The following is a 22,480-nucleotide window of genomic DNA, read 5'->3' on the forward strand; positions in this document are numbered from 1 at the left end:
AAAAATGTCATAGTATAGTATGTCGTCCAAAATCATGAAAAAATGTCATACTATAGTATGTCGTCCAAAATAATGAAAAAATGTCATAGTATAGTATGTTGTCCAAAATCATTAAAAAATGTCATAGTATGATATCTTGTCCAAAATCATAATAAGAAGTCATAGTATAGTATGTCGTCCAGAATCATGAAAAAATGTCATAGTATAGTATGTAATCCAACATCATGAAAAAATGTCATAGTATAGTATGTCGTCCAAAATCATGAAATAATAGTCATAGTATAGTATGCTGTCCAAAATCATGTAAAAATGTCATAGTATAGTATGTCGTCCAAAATCATGTAAAAATGTCATAGTATAGTATGTCATCTAAAATCATGCAAAAATGTCATAGCATAGTATGTCGTCCAAAATCATGAAAAAATGTCATAGTATAGTATGTCATCCAAAATCAGGTAAAAATGTCATAGTATAGTATGTCGTCTAAAATCATGCAAAAATGTCATAGTATAGTATGTCGTCCAAAATCATGAAAAGAAGTCATAGTATAGTATGTCGTACACAATCATGAAAAAAATGTGATAGTATAGCATGTCGTCCAAAATCATGAAAAGAAGTCATAGTATAGTATGTCGTCCAAAATCATTCAAAAATGTCATAGTATAGTATGTCGTCCAAAATCATTTAAAACATGTCATAGTATAGTATGTTGTCGAAAATCATTAAAAACATGTCATAGTATAATATGTCGTCCAAAATCATGAAAAAATGTCATAGTATAGTATGTCGTCCAAAATCATGAAAAAAAGTCATAGTATAGTATGTCGTCCAAAATCCTGAAAAAATGTCATACTATAGTATGTCGTACAAAATCATTAAAAAATGTCATAGTATAGTATGTCGTCCAAAATCATGAAAAAATATCATAGTATAGTATGTCGTCCAAAATCATGAAAAGAAGTCATCGTATAGTGTGATGAAAAAAAATCATAAAAAATGTCAAAGTAAAGTATGTTTTAAAATTGTCATGAAAATAGGATAGTATGACACAAGGAAAGTCACAAAAATATCATAATATAGTATGATGTTAAAAAAGTGACAAAAAAAGAACTGCAAAGAGTAATGCAAGGCTACTACAATGTGTGTGCAAAACAATGACCAAGAATCAAATCAACTTCAAAGAGACGCAGAGGAGGTAAAACCACGAAGAGACACACAATCATTGCAAAAGATGTGTAATAACTAACAGGATAATAACTTCAGTCTGGGTCTATTCCGCTGCATGAGACTATTTATATGCCCATTGTCTCAGGACCCATTCATGTATGGAAAGCAGTAATTGAGAAGTGTTTGTCACAACACAGGTTAATAACAGTAACATGATGCAGCCTCTTTAAAAAGCAATTTAATTCAGTTTTAAAGTTTTACATTTCCCATGGGTTACCTTGTGAAAAACAGAAGTCTGACCGCGCCTCATAGTTTAAACTGCAGATTTAACAATGGAGATGGTAACAGATCGTAATGATTAAAACTCCATAGATTTCCAGACATAAAAATGCTTCAAAAAATCCAACCCCAAAATACAGTGACATGTAACACTACAAAAGCCAATATTTTCTGAATATCTTCTTTATCCTTGCATGATTGTGAGGGATTAGTGGCTGTGCTCAGTGTGTTGCATTACAGTACCTGTGGCTCAATTATTGCTCATATTTTCTTAAACAAGTGCCTGTTGAAGCAGACAGATGGCTATTACAGCTCCTTCAGAATACAGAATGAGATGAGATACTTTAAAATGGCTGTATTTCCCAAAAGACTGGAGTTAAAATGGCACAAAATGAACTTTAGCAACATAATTACAAAAGCCAATATGCTTTCTTGTGTAAACACATTTTTTCTTTTATAAATAATGATGTCTTTTACTGAACACATTATTCCATTATGAAAGCTTATGGACCTTAGAAAAATATCCCTTTGGCATTTTTTGTTGCTTTATAGCCACTGACAATGAAGACTAGGAGGCTAGCCATACATATGCCTCGTATCAAATCCATTGAAAAATAAGCATAAAAAAGCCACTATATATATAAATATAAATATATACAAAACAGTCAATCCATCATAAAGGGTAGGAATGCTAGTTTTTGACATCTCTTTCCACAGAACTGAAATACATTTCTTGGGGTAGTCAAATTTAAATGTATCACACCACAAGCACTGAGAAAGAATATTAACGCATATAAATGCATGGGATGCACTCCAAATGTGATTCTGTGAGAGGGAAACAAAGATATGAGAGGTGCAAGCAGAGTGCTACAATAATTGTGTGCATTCTCTTCCTACAGATTTAGACAAAGAAACTGAAAAAAAGAGAAGAGGCCAGAATTAATCAAGGAGAAGAAAATACAAATTGTGATTCTTGTCACCTCCCCTGGGTTGTTCTAAAATGTACAAAAGGAGTGAAACACAGTGAAAATACAGAGGCGAGACCAAAATAAAAGGCAGTAATATAGCAATGAATTGGCGTTCAAAGGGAAAAAGAATGATGCAATAAAAATGTTCAGCCGGTGTGTCTTAGCAGGCCTCATTCCAGCGGGGCCCTTTGAAAGAAACTGGATTTTTGCTCAGGACTACAGCAGAAATCTGTGTGGGTAAATCTATACAATTCAGCAACAAAGGGGCTCCTTGATTTCATTTTGAGGTCAGATTTAATAACTTTGGATCGCGGTCTTTGGCTTCCTGTCTTCTCCGTAGCCTCTTTGCTTCAGTCCTCACTGCCCCTCTACTCGATCACCTCTACATCTTTACCAGGGGCCCTTCATAGGTGGGCCCTTGGGGCTGTACTCTACTTGATGGCTCATACAGTCTCCAGGATTACATCGTCCATCATTTCCCTTTGAACCAGTCTGCCCAGGAGGGCCTGGGATTCCAGGAACACCCTGCTGGCCAACAGGACCTGGGGGTCCCATCTTTCCATAGCCTGGGGGACCTGGAACGCCTGGAAATAGAGGGAATGTTATGAGTGTGGCACCATCACTGCCATGGTACTTATCGTCAAAGAAAAAAATAAACCAAAAGATGGAACATTTAAAGGAATAATTTGACACTTGGGTAGAACATGCATGTCAAACTATTATCAGGTGGAGCTTGAATATTTAGTGGAAGATGGTTGCAGATGTAAGTGCCTTCACAAAATGTAATGGGGTACATTACCTGGTGCTCCTGGAGGTCCAACATCTCCCATCTCTCCAACACCCTTATCTCCTTTTTCTCCAGTTGGTCCTCGTGGTCCTACAGAAAGAGACCACACATTTTGACCATGTGGCAGATAAACCATTTACAGCTAGCTAATGATGACATTGATGTCACTGCGATGGTGCTGGCTGGATTATTGATATAAGTGAAGGCTCACCAGCGGGTCCTTGGGGTCCTGGCCTGCCTTGTCTGCCGATATGTCCTGGGATTCCAGGTGCACCGGGATTCCCAGGACTACCTGGTGTTCCATCTTTCCCTGGGGGCCCAGGCCGACCTGGGGATGCCACCATCTCTACAGGCATCTGTACTCGAGACATGTAGTAGGCCATTCTCTCTGGGGAGGGAAACATGCAATAACAAATAATGATTCAACAGTGGCAATACCGGGGCGTCCCAGAGGAGAGATGGAATAATTCTTTGAAAGAGAGATGTGCATCTGAAGGGGAAATGTTGCTCGAGCCTAGAAATGGCAGCATTATACACAATAAACAGTCACATAACAATACACATGCCCTCACCATCAAAGATCTTGATGACATGCTGGCGGATGAAGTTCTTGATTTCATCATAATTGACTACAGCCTGTTTGAGAAAGGAGTAATAAAGAGAAAAACAAAATGGCAAACATTAATCAAGGAAGATAATTAACAAATTAATTATTTACAAGAGCAGATGGAGCTAGTGAGCGCCTCTGGCCACTGTACTGTGTGCCATCACCTCTTTTCACAACCAAGCTGGATAGTGCATAATTTAGAGCTGATTAAAAGGGAAAAAAATAAAAATAGAATTAGGCTACAGAGCTGTAAGTGTAATGAAGCTGTGTCTTACATCATTTCCTGGTGAACCTGGAGGACCGGGCGACCCAGGGATCCCTGCTGAGCCTGGGCTTCCCCTCTCTCCTCGGGGTCCGGCTGGGCCAATCATGGGCTGTGCGTCCTTTGAGTGGTAACCTCCACCGCCAGGAGGCCCGGGTCGACCTCTCTCTCCTGGAGGACCCCTCTGGCCTGCGGCACCTGGTTCACCCTGGGAGACAAACAGACAGATAGACAGGCACACAGTCACAGTCACAGACACAGACACAGACACAGGCACATCTTGATTTACTGTTACTATTGTTTTTATTGAGTGAAGCTCTTTGTGTTGCACTCTGTTTTTATGAAAAGTGCAAAGTAAATAAAGTTTGATTGATTGATTGATTGATTGATTGATTGATGAAATAAAATCACAAAAAAATATCATAGTGAAGTATGATGAAAAAAATTATAAAAATGCAATAGTATAGTATGATATAAAATTGTATATGTTATATATTGTATACATAACTGACAGTTTTTAAGATTTTTTTCATCATACTATGACATTTTTCATGACAATTTCATATTATACTACACTAAGACAGTTTTTATGATTTTTTTCATCATTCTATTGTATGACATTTTTTGTGATTATTTTTTTTATCATACTATGGCATTTTCAATACAATTTTATATCATACTATACTATTACATTGTATATGATTCTTTTTCATCATACTATACTATGACATTTTTCCTGACAATTTTATATCATACTATACTATGATATTTTCTTATGATTTTTTTCATCATACTATGCTGACTTTTTTTTCACCATGTAATACTATGACATTTTTTTTTTTTTTTACGATTTTTTAAATCATACTATACTATAACTTTTTTTTAATGATTTTTTCATTATATAATACTATGACATTTTTCATGACAATTTTATACTATGACATTTTTATGATTTTTTTCATCATAATATACTGACATTTATTTTTTCATTATATAATACTGACATTTTTTATGATTGATTTTCATCATACTTTACTGTAACATTTTTTTTATGATTTTTTCATCATATAATACTATCACATTTTTTTGTGATTTTTTTTCATCATACTATACTATAATTTTGGGAAAGACCACTGGGCTCAAACCTTTGGGTGCGTTGTCCAAAAGAAGTCCTTGAATGAATCAAAAAAATGAATTAAAAAAAACGGCCTACAGGGCTCTGTGTTGAGCTTTTTTCTGTATTGAAAAGATGACAAAATAAACTAACTTTTCTGCATTCTGGAGGTGTGTGATAATACTATACTTTGACATTTTTTATGATTGATTTTTTTTTTTTATCATTCCATAATGGTATTTTTTTGTGATTTATTTTCATCATACTTTACTGTGACATTTTTTATGATTTTTTTCATCATACATTACTGTGACATTTTTAATGATTTTTTCATCATACTTTACTGTGACATTTTTTTATGATTTTTTTTTCATCATACATTACTGTGACATTTTTCATGACAATTTTATATCATACAACACTATTACATTCATATAGACATACATGAAACTAAATATTAATAAACTGTCATAGTATTAAATCATGGGAAAAAAAACATTAAAAAATGTCGTATGATATAAAATTGTCATGAAAAATGTCATAGTATCATAGGATATATCACAGGCTATAAAATATAAAAAATATAACACAGTTTGAAAAAAAAAATGCTATAGCATGACATAAACATCAAAAAGAAACTCATGGTATGGTATGAATAAAAATTGCATTAAAAGTCTTGTGGTCTTGTGGCATGTGCCGCCAGCAGAACAATGCACCATGCCAAGTCTTAAAACCTGCTCAGGGATGGCCAGAGGAACATGAAAAAGACATCAATCAGGACATTGATCTGACCTCCAAATTTCCCAGATCCCAATCTGATCAAGCATCTGTGGGACATGCCAATATCCCAGAGGTTGGTGTCCAAGCCCCACCGTGGATAAGTCTTCGCTCTAACCTATCGAGGCATGGGCACATGATCCTTGGGGAGTCTCCTATGGTGTCTGGTGGATACTTTAAGTCCCATGGGCTGCAAGGTGGGGTACAGCCACGTCCCATGGATGCTCAACTGAATTGGGATCTCTGGAATTCAGAGGCCACTTTGTCACCTTGAGCTCTTTGTCACATTCCTTGAGCCATTCCTGAGCAGTTTTTGCAGTGTGGCATGGCATTGTGAATGGTGCGAATCAAGTAGCATCCACATGAATGCAAGGACCCAAGGTTTCCCAGCAGAACACTGCATTGTAACAGCATGATCAGTGTTATTTACTTCACCTGTCAGTGGTTTTAATGTTTTGGCTGATCGGTGTAAAAGAGTGGTATCAATCTTCTCATCTACCTTTACCCCACAAAGCAAATGGTTGACTATTATGTTCTTTCTTCAGTCACTTTTCCTGCTTTTATCTGTTTAATTATTTTTCAACCTTTGAGAGGTACATGAAGATCATTATCAACCGTATTTCAGAGAAGACGCAGGTCCATTCAGACAGCTTTTGGCCACGTCTATATCACTTTCCGCACAACTGAGCCCCCCATTCAGGTTGTTTAAATACACTCAAAAAACAGCCCTGCTACATTAGCGACAGTGATTTATCAAGGACAAAGCAGCCCATAATGGACGTGTAATGTTTACACGTCACCGACAGACAAGCGGCTCTTGAAATAGAGAGGAGGGAGAAGAATAGAGGAGTCCGTTCTCGTCTTTCTCCTCTGTTCTCCTCTTCTGTGCAGCTAAAACCCTGACAATGCCGTCCTGTCAGCGTGACAAATAGCCTCATCTAGCATCTCCCCTCAAGCTTAATAGCATTATCCCAGAGGCAGAGAATAACTTTATCACTGCATCCACCTACAGTACTGTAAGCCTGTGTCCAAGGAGAGATCCAACAGGCTCTACAGCTATAGAGGGTGAGCAGACGGTTTGGAGAGAGGTGAAGTGAGGTGAGGAGGAAGGAGGGTGTCGGTGGGTGGGTCGGAGGGTTAGTGAACTGATGACTGTGTTAAGTGCGGGTGCTGAGTGGGCAGAAATGGAGAAAGCAAGCGTGTTCAGCACCATAGAGCGCCGACCTAAGCCTCCCTGAGCTAAAAGGAACAGGAAAAGGCCGCATCTCCCTGCATTAAGATGGTCTGCGGTGGTAATGGATGGCGGATGCTCAACTTCACGACACACACACTCAAATAATACCACCCCAAGTCGGCTCTTACCTTTTGACCTGGCTGCCCGTTGTCCCCTGGCATGCCTGCCGATCCCTGTCAAAACACAGATCCATCAAAGCGATGAAATATGCACATCACCACATTGCCCTGTCTCTACTATACTTTCATGTGGCCAAACACCAAACCCAGACACTACTCACATCTTTGCCAGCGGCACCATCGCTGCCTGGCTCTCCCTATAAGACAAAATCAAAGCAGGGAAAAAAGATAAGTGAGATATTTTGGCATAGTAGTAGTTCCAATGATGTAGACACAAGTTGAGAGGTACTAACAATGAGCCCTGGGTGCCCAGGTGGTCCTGGGGCTCCTCCCATCCCTGGAAGACCCCTCTCACCGGCTTGGCCCTTATCTCCTTTTATACCCTACAGAGGGAAGATGGAGAATTCAGATTTTCATTTATTGTTTGCACTTTAGAAAGACAGAACTCCAACTGTGTCCTGTTTCTCACACACACACACACACACACACACACACACACACACACACGCACACGCACACGCACACGCACACACACACACACACACATACATGCACAGAAACAATATACAGTATAGCTCATAATGCATAATTCTAGCACATTAATTTCAACTTGTGAATCTTTAAAAAAGATGCCATATATTTATCTCTGCTCATCTATCTTCTTCATTATTTCCATTATGCGTAGCTTCTGTAATTATTTACTGTAATCATAATTAATGTTAGTATTATTTGTTATGCTAAGTGCTTATTATATTCTGTATTTTATTTTGATCTCCAGCACATATTTGGCTACTGAAATATACCCCTTTGAGAATGTTAAAGATTTTGCTAATTCAATCCATTTCTTGTTTTTTTTTTTTTAAAAATATGTTGGCCAAGTGTTTCACAGCTTTTCTCTTACCACTCCTGAAGGACCAGGAGGTCCTGGTGGTCCAGCTGGACCTGTAGGGCCCTAATGAGAAAAGAAAACATTATTCAAGTTTCACACACAAACACACAACAATATCAACAGAACATGCTTGCTCTGGATCAAAAGGGCAGTGAACTTACAACGTGGCCGGGGGGTCCAGGTCGTCCCTGGGTTCCTGGGGTGCCGGGATCACCCTGGAAAGGTCACAGATTGACCTTTATCAAGCTTCAGGGTTACACTGACTATGATTTATTTATACTTGCTTTGGGCTTTTATTCGTCACAGATTATCAATGTGTGCTTTATTATTTATCTAAATCCACTCTGGGTCGCAATAGAGAGCAAAAGTACTCACCTCGTGTCCTGGCCTGCCTGGTGATCCAGGTGGACCTGAAGGCCCAGCTTCACCCTAAAGAAATAAGGAAGTAATGAAATGTAAAAAAGGAAGCATGGGTAGAATGCATCACTCCTCTACTAGTGGAGACTCAAAGCAGCAAGGGAGCAAAGTAACAACACCGAGACTGTCATGATAGTTTGCATAATTACCGGTTTGATAAAACAACTTGGCCTAATGCACAAGCAACAGACAGCAATGGGATGTTGACAAACAGACAGACATGGTGTGATGGTAAAGCAATGAGCTGTTGGCTAACCTTCTGTCCAGGGAAGCCAACATGGCCGGTTTTCCCTTTGAATCCCTGAGGAGAGACATCAAAGAGAATGAGATTGGTACAGTATCAAAATTCACAAAGTCGAGGCTGCCAAAGAACAGGCAGACATGTCTTTGAAATCCCGAACACCTGCTCTCGGGTAGAACACAAACTGAGATACAGAGAGTGAGTGAGGGAAATAAAAAAAAGAAACAGAAACTACTTGTTTCTTCGCTGACGCTGACTGCAGTGACTATTTCTGCTGCGTAAGTATAGAGGCAGAAAGATCTGAGAAGATCTTAGAGGAAGATGGGAAGCTTAGAAGTTTCTAATGGGGTCACATCAGCAGTGACATCTAAAACATTAACAAGACTCCAGCGCACATACATGTGTCACAGTCCGCACTAATTTGACTAAGGGTGCTGCTGGTGAAACTATACAAAAGTCACGAATTAAGATCACAACCATCTTGACCTATCTTGAAACTTTCCTATACATAGGCATTCATTTTAATACAAAATCAAGTCACAATCCCAAGAGCACAATAAATTCACCCATGGTTTGGCAATCCATCTCTCCATTAAGAGCTTTAGATAGGCGTTCAATGAAAAAGGTTTAGTCGCACAGGCTGATTTGCATGTTTGTGAAACTCAAGGTGAGCTGTGGCGATGCAATTCTAATGCATTGTATAAAAACTATGCCCACCAGATTGTATCTGCCAAAACAAGCTGCTTTCTGTGAAAAATAACGAGGGCATTGCTGATATGAATGTTTAAAAGACACAACATTTACATTTATCTCCGAATGATTGCACATTATAACACCAATAAGAGTCTACAGCCATTCTCATGGGTCTGTAAGGGCTGTATTTAGACTTATAGCTTCATGCTAACACATTTTTGGTTTACGATGTTAGCATGGTTACATTTGCATCAACACAGGGTACAGCTGAGGCTGATGGAAATGTAATTACTTTGGAGGTGTTTGCTCATAAACCAAAGTACCAGACAATTCAAAAATCTGACCTAATGATGGTGCCAGAGAACAGGGCGAGGGACAAGTAAATTAATTGTGCATATTTTAAGTTCAGGCAGGACACCATGTCAAACTCACATCCCAGCTACATCAGCTGATCTCAAACAGCCCAGTCAACTGATGGATCAGCTGATTGATGGAGGGGAGTCAGCTGATAGATCACATGATTCCTTTATATGCAATCAATTGGTGAATCTCATTCAGGGCGCCCTATTTAAACTGCTCTGGCTTGCCCACTGTTGCTGCTTCCTCTGCAAGCTGCTTTGAAATTGTTTTTGATGCCTTCTCAGTTCTGTTCCTGCAGGGTCTTTGCTGCTGCTCTCCCTGCCTTAGGCTTGCCATGGAGGCGCATGGAAGGGCAGGGAGGTGTGCTCTCTCTGCCCTATGGATATCCACATAGGTGTGTGGAAGAGGCTTTCTGCATAGGCCTAGGAAAGGCAGAGAGGCCCCAGAACAGAGCCATACTGCCAAGTACAATACTGGAAATGGAAAATATGGAAAAAATGGTAACAAAGTTTTATGTGACTAAAGTGGTCCTGACTGAATTATAATTAATCCTTAGTGGGACATCAATGTATAAACAAAAGTTCATGGCAATCCACTAGGGGTGGGAATCTCTAGGCACCTCACAAATCAATTCCAATTAAACTTCTTGCAATTATATTCTATTCATGATTTTTTTTAACTGTGTCCCTTCTTGCTACTTTTAAAAGATATCGTATTTGTAATGATACATGATTAAAAAATAAAACAAAGATGGATTCACCGTCATTATAATGGATGCCTAGCCTAGCCTACCAAGTGGCAACCTCCAAGGCCGAAAAATGAAGTCAACGCATCAAGTGCCAAAAACTACAGTTCCTTGAACGGCCACTTGAGGCTGGCTCCGGAATGGAGTCAATCCCCATAGACACCCATATCAAAATGCTTGAATTTAAAATAGAAATAAACACATTTACAGCCTGGTACAAAAAACGGTTTTGGTCTTTGTAGGTAATTTCAACATTTGTATAGAGGGTGAATTTTTAAATAACTCACATGTTTAAATTTCATCAAGGCTTAAAAATATACATGTTTAGGAGTGAAGCTGCTTGAGTGACAGGCTGTCTGCAAGCTGTCGCTACAGTCTATGAGTCAGATCCACCCCTCTCTCATCCACAACTCCACCCTCTTGTCCAAAGCTTAACTGCCAAACTCTAGGCTCAAACAGCAGTTGACAAACCAATGGGTGACGTTACGTTAGCTACGTCTATTATTTTCTACAACCTTTGATCTTGATGCATCAACATTTTTTTTATTTCTATTCATGATTTATTTCTTCTTACTGTGTTCTTACTTGCTACTTTTTAAACACAGAGTATTTGTAATGATCCATAATTAAAATAAACACATTAATTTACTACATTATCTCTTATTTATACAATAGTGGTAAGAAATGGAAGCCGAGCCAAGCTAACCCAAGCCTAGAATGTAAACAGGATGCACATGTTTGTGTCCCTTTCATGTCCAGTTGGTTCAGCCATAAAGAACGTACGGCCCAGTCTTACAACATTTCTTACAGGCCATCATGTCAAAAATTAAATATCATTTTTATTATTACTGATTTTTCTACATCGAGACATCATCTTTTAAAAGAGAATTGTGATGCATCTAGACAACCATTTTTCCTCTCACCCCTACAGTCCAAGAGACAATTGACTCAGAAACACAAATGTGAACCTCATGGTGGTGCTGGAGGAACAGTCATGCAACTAGCATGGCTAAAAATCTCAATATATATGACTGGAGAAATTGATTCAGACATAGAATGAGTTAAAACCTTATCCTGTTATTTTCTGCAGCTGTCTGACTCTTACTGCATGTTTTCAGGATTCATATTACAGAACATCAAACGGTTACATGATTCATAAAGATAGGTACAAAAATTGCATTATTTTCCATTTTCAGCACTTCAGGTTACACGCAGTATACTTCTCATGCCTAATTCATGTTGTTTTCTGCACTGGATCGACAAGAGAATCAAATCAGGTCATGTAAATGTTAAAGGTAATACTTACTGGGATTCCTCGTGGTCCTATTGGGCCTGGAGGGCCTGCCTCTCCCTGATAAGGAAAAAAAATGGCAGCACCAAAGGTCAACTGCTATATGCATGTATTTAACTTTACAAAGTATAGCATGACCTCAGCTTGTGTTTGGATACTCTGCTTGTATATGTGCATGCCTGTCTGTAACTTACCCGCAGCCCTGGTTTCCCATCTTTTCCATCAATTCCCTCAATCCCAGGGGGGCCCTTTCATTGCAAACACAGACGGAGAGTGCAAATGAGGATACTGAACAGCTTACAGGTCATAGATATGTTAGAATGGGTCAAACTGGTAATACAATATTTATATACCATCAGCCCAGGGGAGCCTGGGGAGCCTGGGGGTCCAGTTGGTCCCTGGGAACCTTGAGTGCCATCATTGCCCTTTGAAAGCAGAGATTTTCAGCACAACAACAGATAATGTTAGATGCAAAAACTAAATGTGTGACTTGTACTCACCCTTTCGCCTTTGAGCCCAGTGGTACCTTCCCTTCCAGGTTTTCCGGAAGGACCTGGTGCACCCTAAAAAAATACACAGTAACATATAAAATCACTACAACGACTCCAAAGGTAAGAACTTGTTGTAGAGGAGTTATGCATTTACATACTGGTGGTCCTGGGAAACCTGGTTGTCCTTGGAAACCCTTGAAATGGAAAGAGTCGCATATGAATATGGATTTTTAATTTCTAATATTCAAATTTTTCTATTACGTGTATGAGTACAAACCTGATCCCCTTTGGCACCAACAGGCCCTGCTGGTCCCGTGTCTCCTTTAATGCCCTGCAGACACAGATGGGCTCAAATTATTCTCTCTTATTACAGTTTGCAATGATAAACGAGGAAGCCAGCTCTTAATATTGCCGAGCAAAATTTATGATGAAACACTGACCGCTGCACCAGCCGGCCCTTGGTACCCAGGGTTACCAGGAGCCCCCTGCAGAGGTGAAGGAAATGTTAGCCAGTTGATATGCAATACTATCATCGAATGCATTGTGTATTATATCACATTGATGGTATAATGGCTTACTGATTCTCCTTTCTGACCAGCGCTTCCTGGGCTCCCGCGTTCGCCCTTCAGTCCCTGACAAATACATATAGACACTTAATCAATGTAACCACCTGTCCATCCATTAAAGCTGTCAGACTGCTCTCCATCCCATACTTCTTTTATAATGAAGCAGATAAGAGTAACTTACAGGAAGTCCAGGCGGTCCCATGGATCCTGGATAGCCGGGCGTCCCTGGAGGGCCCTGAGGTAAAGTTCATACAATCAATCAAGCATGAAAAAAAATTTTTTTCTACATGTTATGATTTCGGGGAAATTGATTGGCAGATACTCGCCTGCTCGCCCTTCAGTCCTGCGAGGCCAGGTAACCCTCGCTCACCCTGCTGACCCTGAGAATGTCAGAGTGAGAAATGATTAGAAAATGAGGGAGTAGATGTGATATGTATGCTTCCCTGGTGGAAATGTGCCAAGGACAAGGCGAGTCAATATCAAAGGGAGGAAATAGCGAACTGGCTTGTGCCGTCTCCCTCTGGGACTGCCTCCATTTGATTTTGTCCTCTGCTCTACACCTCCATCAGGCTTCAGGATACTGATTTAGGCCTATGATGGTGATATCCGGAGGCTGAACATCGCCTGCTCGGTCCAGCTGGATGCTGCATTCAATTTTTATTTTTCACTCCCCGCACCAATGATACAAAATGGCTTCCCTCCTTTCATCCTCACCTCATTTATTGTGCTGCAGATTCAGAAGCAAACTCTACCAAAGCTGCAGACTTCATTAAGTCATTTATCTCTTTGGGACATCGAACAACAAAAACGAATGAGCAGCATTTGTGTGTTACTAAGCAACAAAATATGTGATCACACTACAGACTGACTTTACCTCTGTAATGCATAACATCTCAACCCTAATTGAATACTGAATGCTGTTTTGACGTAAACATTAATATGCATGTGCGAGTGTGATCTGTTGCCTAGCAACAGCTGCTGTAAGCGGAAGACAGATGAGTGCTGGAAGAAAAGAAAGAAGTTGGAGTGAATAAAAGAATGTCAATGGACCCTTTCAAGAAGGTGGTGGTGGTGGTGGGGGGTGATAATTAACTGTTTAGCTAATTGTCCTTTTAGAATAAATAAATAAAGCTGAACATCAAAAAAAATGTTAAGAATATCACTGTGAGATATTAGTTATTAGAGTGATTACTGAGGGCTGTAATTTAGAGAAAGTAATTACTAATTGATCATTCTAAGGGGAAACTAATTAGTAGCTCATCATTGTGAGTAACTTCCTCGCCACTGAATATGAGTGATGTAATCAGCAGCAGGGTCACACATCTCTCCCTCACAAACAGTACAAACAGACACACGGCGGCACACAGCGGACGCTAACACCTGCTATAAAGTGCCACTACGCCGCAAATGGATTCCATGCAGCGCTCACACAGCTCATCCATTTAGCATCTCTATTCTCCTAAAACAATAAATCTGTATGAGGAGGAGGAGGAGGAGGAGGAGGGGGAGGAGGGGGAGGAGGAGGAGGAGGAGGAGGGGGAGGGCTCGGTCTGCACAGCGGTCCCACTCTCCATCACTTAGACGGGGGAATAATTGAACAACTGGAGAAAGAGACAACCAAATCGTTTCCTCATCTGAAATAACTTTCATTAGAGAGCCACGGGGAGACGCAGAGAGGGCGGAGAGATGGCAAGGATGGCATAATCAAGGGCTGCTTGATATAAAAATGGGATGATCGGTATTTGAAATAGTCAAAAAGAAAGAGAGGAGCAGATCAGATACAGGTATTAAAATCAAAGGTGGAAAGTAACTGAGTACAAACAGTCAGTTTTGAGGTGCTTGTTCTGTTTCTATCTAATGCTACTTCAAACCTTTATCTTATTACATTTCAGTGGAAACTATTGTATGTCTTACTCCACTACATTTATTTGACAGCTATATTTACTTTTCAGATTAGGATTCTACATCAAAAGAAATAAAACAACATCTAATAGCTTTAAGAAGACAATGCATTGCTAAAGTAAAAATTCTAATGTTTTAAACATGGTTTCCCCCATAATAACTTCAAAAAAGGAACTTAAAAAGAGGCTGGAAGCTGATCTTCTTTCTCACTTATTGCTTTCATTTTCCACTTTCTCCAGCGCTGTTTGCACTAGGTTGACCAGTGAAAGAGCAGTGAGCATCAACATGACTAAACTGACAACTAGTGTGGTGTAGTTAGCTTTTGTTTATGTTGTTTGACAGCTTGATAGCTTGTGACTGGCAGTGGCTGACACCGTATTAATGGTTAATATCCATAGGCTGCGATGGGGCTTTTGGTAGACAGTGGAAGGAAACTCCAAAGTCCGTTTTATATCCAAAAACTTCACACTCAACCTTGTTTGCTGTCAAAACGTTCACTATGCTAATGAAAATTCCTCTCTCTGTGCTGACAATTGCACTGGAGCTTTCAGATATCCATCTATATAAGGAAATGCACCAACATCTCCCCCTTCAGTAGAGGACTGTGAACACACCTCTCTAGTTACAAACCTTGCACAGATACAAATCAGACGTTTTAGGGGTAACAAACATAAGAAAAAGACAATTCTAAGGGACTTTAAACATTAACCAGTAGTTTTGAACCTTTCTGCAGAAGATGTCAAAACTTCTAAAACAGTTTGAAGCCTAAATAGGAAAAAATAAAAACCCAATATTTCACAGAAGAGCAAAGATTAGAGAAAATGAAAACAATTTCTGCAGCAGACACTTTGTTTTTTCTGTCTTCTTACGTGAAAAATCATCTCACAAACACTTTCAGAGGGGGCTGACCCATAGGTTTAGAATCACTGCACTGAGCTGTGTATGAATTAGAGCAAACTATCTCCACCTCAACCAGCTACAACAGTAAAATGCTGTGTACATATTGATGCATCAGTATTAGGAATGAAATTATGTCATATATCATTAGTCGGGAACCAGTACTTTCACTCTAATATTTTAAATCTAATAATGTTTCTGCACTTTTACTCAAGTAAAAGATTTTTATTTGTACTGAAGTATTTTGACATTGTTTTATTGGTACTTTAATTTAATTAAAGGATCTGACTATGTGTTTCATCACTGATTAAAGAGAGGAAAACAGTGTAAATGAAGTGTGAATTAGACTCACAGGTAAACCAGATGGGCCCTGAGGACCTGGGAAACCAGGAGGTCCCTGTGGACAGAAAACATTGAAAGCAACACCTGAGACGAGATGAACTCAGTTATGGACATGAATAAATGCAGGCCTGTGTTGAAAGCAGGTTTGAACTTGTTCCTGATGATGAAGTGAATACCAGAAGCACTGCAACAGAGCTAGTGTGTAAATCAGTGCTGAGGAGATGAGTGTGTTGGGCCACACTGTACGACATTTTCACTGAGACCAGTAGGGGGCTCTGTGAAATCATGGAAAGTGGCAAACACAAGCTCCTCTCAACTCACTTCAGATCTAAAGCTTTATGACAAAAACCCAACGGTACTGTCCTAAAATATAAATTAAGGAAAGAAATTGAACCTCTTCCCTCACAGACATACTGATGTAAGGCAGTGATTGGAATGCACTTTCTATTTCTCAAACATTTTGGGGTGATAATAGAGTTTTCAGAGTGGCAAGTGTGGAAAAATATGTCATTAAAAATCTGCATATACTACTGTGTGGATGAACTGTAGGCATATCCGCACAGTAGATGAGGACCTTTACAGCTTTCATATCGAGCCAAATGACAGGAAAATATGTGTCTTAAACTAAAACATGGTGAAAAATTATGGTGTGTCTAGGCTCCAGGAGCTACAGTTGGGCTGTCTGGGATAGTTCAACAAGAGGAAATATTGCTGGATCTCACTATGTTCCCTGGTATTCCAGCTGGACCTCTATCTCCTGGTATACCCTGTAGTAAAGATGAAAGAGAAAGGTGATCGTAAACTCTCTGAAGCCATTTTGATATGCATACCTGGACAAAGGCAAACACACATACACTCTCATATCAAATGAAACCATTTATGCCAGCAACTGAAACTTGGCTTGCCTAAACACAAATCTAAAGAAACTTTCTAAATTGGTCAAACCATTTAGCTCAAAAGGGAATTTTTCTTATTATACTGTATCTAGTCTTTGTGCACATATATGGGACTATCCATCCATCCATCCATCCATCCATCCATCCATTTTCACTAACTGCTTATCCTCTTGAGGGTCACAGGGGGGCTGGAGCCTATCCCAGCTGACACTGGGTGAGAGGCAGGGTACACCCTGGACGGGTCACCAGACTATCACAGGGCTGACTCGTAGAGACAGACAACCATTCACACTCACATTCACACCTATGACCAATTTACAGTCACCAGTTAACCTGCATGTCTTTGGACTGTGGGAGGAAGCTGGAGTACCCGGAGATAACCCACACTGACACAGGGAGAACATGCAAACTCCGCACAGAAGGGCTCCCACACCTGGGATCAAACCAGGAACCCTCTTGCTGTGAGGCGACAGTGCTAACCACCACACCACCATGCCGCATGGGACTACTGTTTTTTCAGTAGATTCAATTGTATATTAGGAAAAACAATACTCTCATGTGCCCAACAACTAGATATAGTATCAGAAAGTGGTTCTATCTCAACAACTACAAGAAGCCTAACAAGTATTACACATAATAAACAAAATGTTAGCATTTTCCTCATCCTTCCGAAACCGTGACTTTGACTATTGATAAAAATGTATTCTTTAATGTGATCTAAAAATGTCCAGGATTCAAGACTTTAAACAAATCAGAACAAATGCTATGGCATTTTTTCCTTATCACACTAAATATAATCTTTAGGTTAGCAGTACTGTGTATATATATGAGAAAACAGTCACAGACTCACAGGCTCTCCCCTGAATCCCGGTGATCCAGGCGTTCCTGGAATTCCAGGTGATCCTGGTCTGTCATCCTATGAGGCAGAGAAATAAATCAACCAGAGAATGTGCACATACATCTCTGTGAATGTGTTTATGTGTCTGTGTGCATGTCCCTGGAATATAATAATGATCTCCACTGACCACTGGTTGTGTCGCCTGCTCTCTCTGCAGTCTCTCCAAACACTGGAAGCAGACAAGATAATAAGTTATCAGAGTAATGCCTTACTGCTGGCACTGTATTATGTCAGACGGATAACTACTCACATCGAGAAAGAAAGAAAGAGACAAGGAACTCCTGGTCCCTGCAAGTCTTACCTTGTCACAGCTGTCCAAGGGGGTTACACCAGGCTTACCCTGGTCTCCTTTTTCTCCCTTAGCACCAGTCGTGCCTGGTACACCCGGAATTCCTATGGAGCAGTTCCCATCTTCACAGCCCTTTTGTGTTGTAGAGAGATAATTATTTAAACACAAAAACACTGATCAACTGTTTTCATGCCAAAGAAAAGAAAAGAAAATCCCCATTTCCCAAAAACGCAGTTTTACTCATAGACTCACCACATCCCCATCTCCTCCAGCAGAGTCTCGAGGAAGCTGCTGTGGTCCTGTGATGCCCTAGAGACGGGGCAGGGAAACCAAAATAAAATTAATATTTACTTTATGGTATTAAGTACAAAAATTAAGGGAAACCCCAAGTATAAAAATTAGCTCTTTCTGTCTACACTCAACAAACCCAAAGAAAGTTCCCCAATGTTTTTCTCCAGATACAGTTTAAGGACAGCAGTGCAATGTTTTCTTCCACAACTTCCCAATTCCACAATGACATGACAACACCTCCTCAACTTTTATGTACCTTACTGTTTAACGGTCTGTCATTAACACCGAGATGGATTTTGAGTTCCAAATGGTAAAGACACTGCTTTGGTATAAAAGAAGTGAACATAGTCTCCAGGTCTAAAAAGAAAAGCCAACGCTTAAGTGTCTTAAACCTGCATTTTTTCTAATGCCCAGCAGGGGGCGACCCCATTGGTTGCAAAAAGAAGTGTGATGTTTGTAGGCCTATGAGAAAATGACCCCACTTCTCACTTAACTCATTGCCTCAGTAAACATTTTCCTAATAAGTTTATGACCTCAATAGCTAGTTTCAAGCATCTTCAACACAGCATGATGTTCATTTTGTGAATTATGGTCCCATTTAGAGTAAAAAAGACAGATCTACCTTGTGACTGACAAGTTGCTACCACGATGACTGGCCAAGCGGGATAGAGGCAAATGCATATGTAAGCACTTAAGTAGCCATGATCTTGTTTTTGGGTGTTGTCCATGTTTTCATCTTAGAACTTTGACCCTTGCAGTGTTAATCAATGTTATTTGTAACATTCTAAAAATGTCCTGTTTAGTGTTCGGTTGTACCAAAAATTGGTGTTTCATTTTTCTCTCGTAATTGCATTTTGTTTTGCGTTTGTTTTTTATGTTTGCCAAAATGAGCATCCTCAAACGATATCAGTTAACATGAATTGCGGATGCACCTGACTAACCAAGCTAGCTAACTAGTGTTAGCACTGGTGTTAGCTGATAACTAAGCATTTGTCAGGCTGCCGGTATAGCGTGCATTGTGTCCTTAGGTTCTCATCAGATCCACCCCTCGCCTCTTCACAGCTAAGCCCTCTCGTTCAAATAGGGTCACTCCTTACTCCAAAAAAAAAAAAAAAAGATGGCGACGGCCAACATGCCAAACTCAAACTGTACATCCCAATACCCATACTACCATAGTATGCCAGAAGAAGATTTAGCATGTTCCAATACATAGTATGCCAAATGCAGTATCCCCCAAATACCAGGATGTTCTATTACATCCAGTCCGATTTTGCAGTATGCATGCCAGCATGCTTTTCTGGCTATTCTGACCCACAATCCTCTGCACAGCGGACGATACGTCACATTGAATGAACACTGACAGAGATGCAGATGTAACTTCACTGTTGCAAATATAATGTTTGAATCTACAATCCGTGCAGGTAGAACTTTAAAGTTCAACTACACACATTGCAATGTAACAACTGCAGAGCTCTCCGGGTTGATCTCCATCTCTGGCGATCTCGTTAATTGGTGTTTGTTTTACCTCCAAGGTCACGGACATAAAAGCAGAAGGGTCAAAGTTCACGGCGTAATGTTATGAGAAAGTAGTACGTTCCGACTATGTGCATACTACATGCAACAGTACGTACTTTTGAAGCACAGCTGTAGTACATACTAAAAGTAAATATTCAGAACGCACCCAAGGCTTCAAAACAGAAGTCAACAACCCAACGGGTGACGTCACATGTCCACTACTTTTATACAGTCTAGGCTTGGCACTGGTTGAGTGCTACATGCTAATGCTAACCAGGATAGGTTTGTACATTCAGATGGAAGAAGTGTACAGTATTTGTACTGCACTGTGCTGAGTCTGTCAAAGAGTTGTTGAAATCAAATATTAGGTGGAGTACACCTCACTTGGTACAAAGTGTCACAACCTTTCCAAGCAATATATCTGTGTAGGACCATCGTCTCATTCAGTACACAGCCAAGACAAAGTAAAAGGCTGAGGTTGCAGAATGGACAGTATTTCACCCCTCATCCAAGATTCAGTTAAGAACTTCATCTTTTTCGCCTTACTCTACAATTACAAAGCATTTTATTATGGTTTCTCGAAATATCCGACATATTTATTTACTATTTTCACATTAATGCTGATAACATCCTCACTGCACCACATGCCATTATTCTCTATGTAGCTGGCTGAGTTTGGTGTCAAAGATTTCACTCATGTTAACAAAAGGTTTTATTGGATTTTATGACTCAAAAAAAGTCTACACAAACCCTTGAAAGTCAGCAGTGTTGATTCTTGAATGTCATAAAGAGACAGATGTGACAAATATGAACCGGTTAAACAAAATAGCAAACAAACAAACAAACAAACAAACAAAAACCTCAGTGCCCATTTCAACTAATGGCTGTGAAGCTGTAATTAAAGTCTGTCAAAACCTCAAGTCTGCACCAAGAAAGCAGGACACACACACAACATGCTCTGCCTGCACATAGTGTACATACACAGAAACACACATGCTGGATGAAAAAAAACAACAAAAACAATTAACAGACAAATGCCACAATGGAGTTACATTGCCTGTTTTTTACTGACGTCTGAAATAAAACGGCTCACTCCACAAACCCAATCACATTTATTATGAACGGCGGTCTGCTCGCTATCAAAGCAGTGGGACCCTTTCTACTGAGAGAGTCTGTCAATAGCACCTGGCCTGGTTTCAAAGTCATTACAAACCCATTTTACATTGTTCAACTGGAGCCATTAGATAGAAAGGCTATTTCATGCCATGTGCTATTGGCTGTTACACGGGCACAAGGCTTTGTGCATTAACAGACTTACTCAAAAAGAGGGTTCTCTGTAATTATATGTTGCTGCGCGGTGTTCACTTCTGCCACATTTAAAGAGATCTGCAAATTGCTAACTTTGTGATTTCTCAGAGCAACGTGGTGTGTTTCAGAGACGATTCGAGTGGCTTTTGAGAGCTACAGCATGTTGTCACTTTGTGTGATATAATATCTGCAGAGCCATGGAAGAAAAAGACTCATCGATGGGTTTTATCCACCAACATTAAGGCCAAACTAACTCCTGACTTGTGTGTGCATGTGAGTTTATGGATGGCAGACGGTTCCAACGTTTCCACTGTGGTCAAACTTATTATGGTGGGTGCCAGTATTTACCCATTCTGCAATATGGGCAGAGCTTACCCTACAACTCAGTCACATTTCCCTGCATCTCTTCCTTTCACCCATGATCCATGTATGCATTTAAACATGAAGATCATGGCTGCTTACATGTATCTCAGCAACAGAGGTGTTGCTTAAAATGTGATCAATCAACAACTTTCTGCAGAGAGTTTCTATAGGATCAGGCTCAAATATTCCCCGGAGTCATCTACTGATTTTCCAGCAGCTCCCTATCCTCCATTAAACCACTACTTTAATTCCCATGTTGAAGGTTAAGTTCCCCTTGAGTGCTGGCTGGAGATCAGCATCGATGTTTCTCTAATGAAATTAAGCCATCAGCAGACTTGAAAGAAACAAAACTGACACCCTGTACAGTAAAAATCCACGGATAACCTCACAACACTCCAGCTCATTTCTCCACTTTGATGTCGTCCTTGCACTTACTCTAAGTAAACTAGCTTTGTCTACAAGAACACATGAGAACTTCTGAGTTTAAAAACAGATCTGAAACCAGATGCGCAACTTGCTGAAACTCTGACTATGTAGTAATTGCAAAACCCCCATGTGTTCCAAGTTGTAAATCTCAGTCACCATGAAATATGCCGGCATATGCACGCGCCTTATGTCTACTCCCAGTTATCCAAAAATAGACATCAACATACTGCTTTTTAATATTGTGCGACATAAACCAAACTTGCACTGTCCTTGGTCTGGCATCAGCAGCATCCTTTAACTGCACAACAGCAGCATGTGCTTAATATTTATGCTTTAACACCCTTTT

The 22,480-nt window shown here is 39.8% G+C and overlaps 1 protein-coding gene across 3 annotated transcripts in view; it reads right to left on the reverse strand.

Annotated features, from left to right (window-relative positions):
• Positions 1 to 1,387: 1,387 nt before the first annotated feature.
• The window catches only part of col16a1 (collagen, type XVI, alpha 1), a 58,143-nt gene continuing 37,050 nt past the window's right edge, over positions 1,388 to 22,480 (reverse strand). For all 3 annotated transcript variants that reach the window (XM_050034378.1, XM_050034379.1, XM_050034377.1), the window contains 28 exons: positions 18,484 to 18,540; positions 18,244 to 18,363; positions 18,070 to 18,111; positions 17,895 to 17,960; positions 16,871 to 16,915; positions 16,159 to 16,203; positions 13,334 to 13,387; positions 13,189 to 13,242; positions 13,020 to 13,073; positions 12,882 to 12,926; positions 12,719 to 12,772; positions 12,600 to 12,635; positions 12,451 to 12,513; positions 12,304 to 12,375; positions 12,145 to 12,198; positions 11,966 to 12,010; positions 8,877 to 8,921; positions 8,579 to 8,632; positions 8,365 to 8,418; positions 8,216 to 8,266; positions 7,608 to 7,697; positions 7,476 to 7,511; positions 7,324 to 7,368; positions 4,084 to 4,278; positions 3,774 to 3,837; positions 3,413 to 3,589; positions 3,214 to 3,291; positions 1,388 to 2,998 (listed from right to left, as the gene is read on the reverse strand). In XM_050034378.1, the coding sequence (XP_049890335.1) occupies positions 2,805 to 2,998; positions 3,214 to 3,291; positions 3,413 to 3,589; positions 3,774 to 3,837; positions 4,084 to 4,278; positions 7,324 to 7,368; positions 7,476 to 7,511; positions 7,608 to 7,697; positions 8,216 to 8,266; positions 8,365 to 8,418; positions 8,579 to 8,632; positions 8,877 to 8,921; positions 11,966 to 12,010; positions 12,145 to 12,198; positions 12,304 to 12,375; positions 12,451 to 12,513; positions 12,600 to 12,635; positions 12,719 to 12,772; positions 12,882 to 12,926; positions 13,020 to 13,073; positions 13,189 to 13,242; positions 13,334 to 13,387; positions 16,159 to 16,203; positions 16,871 to 16,915; positions 17,895 to 17,960; positions 18,070 to 18,111; positions 18,244 to 18,363; positions 18,484 to 18,540 (1,989 nt within the window). In that variant the 3' untranslated portion in view covers positions 1,388 to 2,804. The remainder of the gene's footprint in view (positions 2,999 to 3,213; positions 3,292 to 3,412; positions 3,590 to 3,773; positions 3,838 to 4,083; positions 4,279 to 7,323; positions 7,369 to 7,475; positions 7,512 to 7,607; positions 7,698 to 8,215; positions 8,267 to 8,364; positions 8,419 to 8,578; positions 8,633 to 8,876; positions 8,922 to 11,965; positions 12,011 to 12,144; positions 12,199 to 12,303; positions 12,376 to 12,450; positions 12,514 to 12,599; positions 12,636 to 12,718; positions 12,773 to 12,881; positions 12,927 to 13,019; positions 13,074 to 13,188; positions 13,243 to 13,333; positions 13,388 to 16,158; positions 16,204 to 16,870; positions 16,916 to 17,894; positions 17,961 to 18,069; positions 18,112 to 18,243; positions 18,364 to 18,483; positions 18,541 to 22,480) is intronic.

This window comes from Epinephelus moara, chromosome 22 (assembly GCF_006386435.1).
Source record: "Epinephelus moara isolate mb chromosome 22, YSFRI_EMoa_1.0, whole genome shotgun sequence".
Taxonomy (NCBI): Eukaryota; Metazoa; Chordata; class Actinopteri; order Perciformes; family Serranidae; genus Epinephelus; species Epinephelus moara.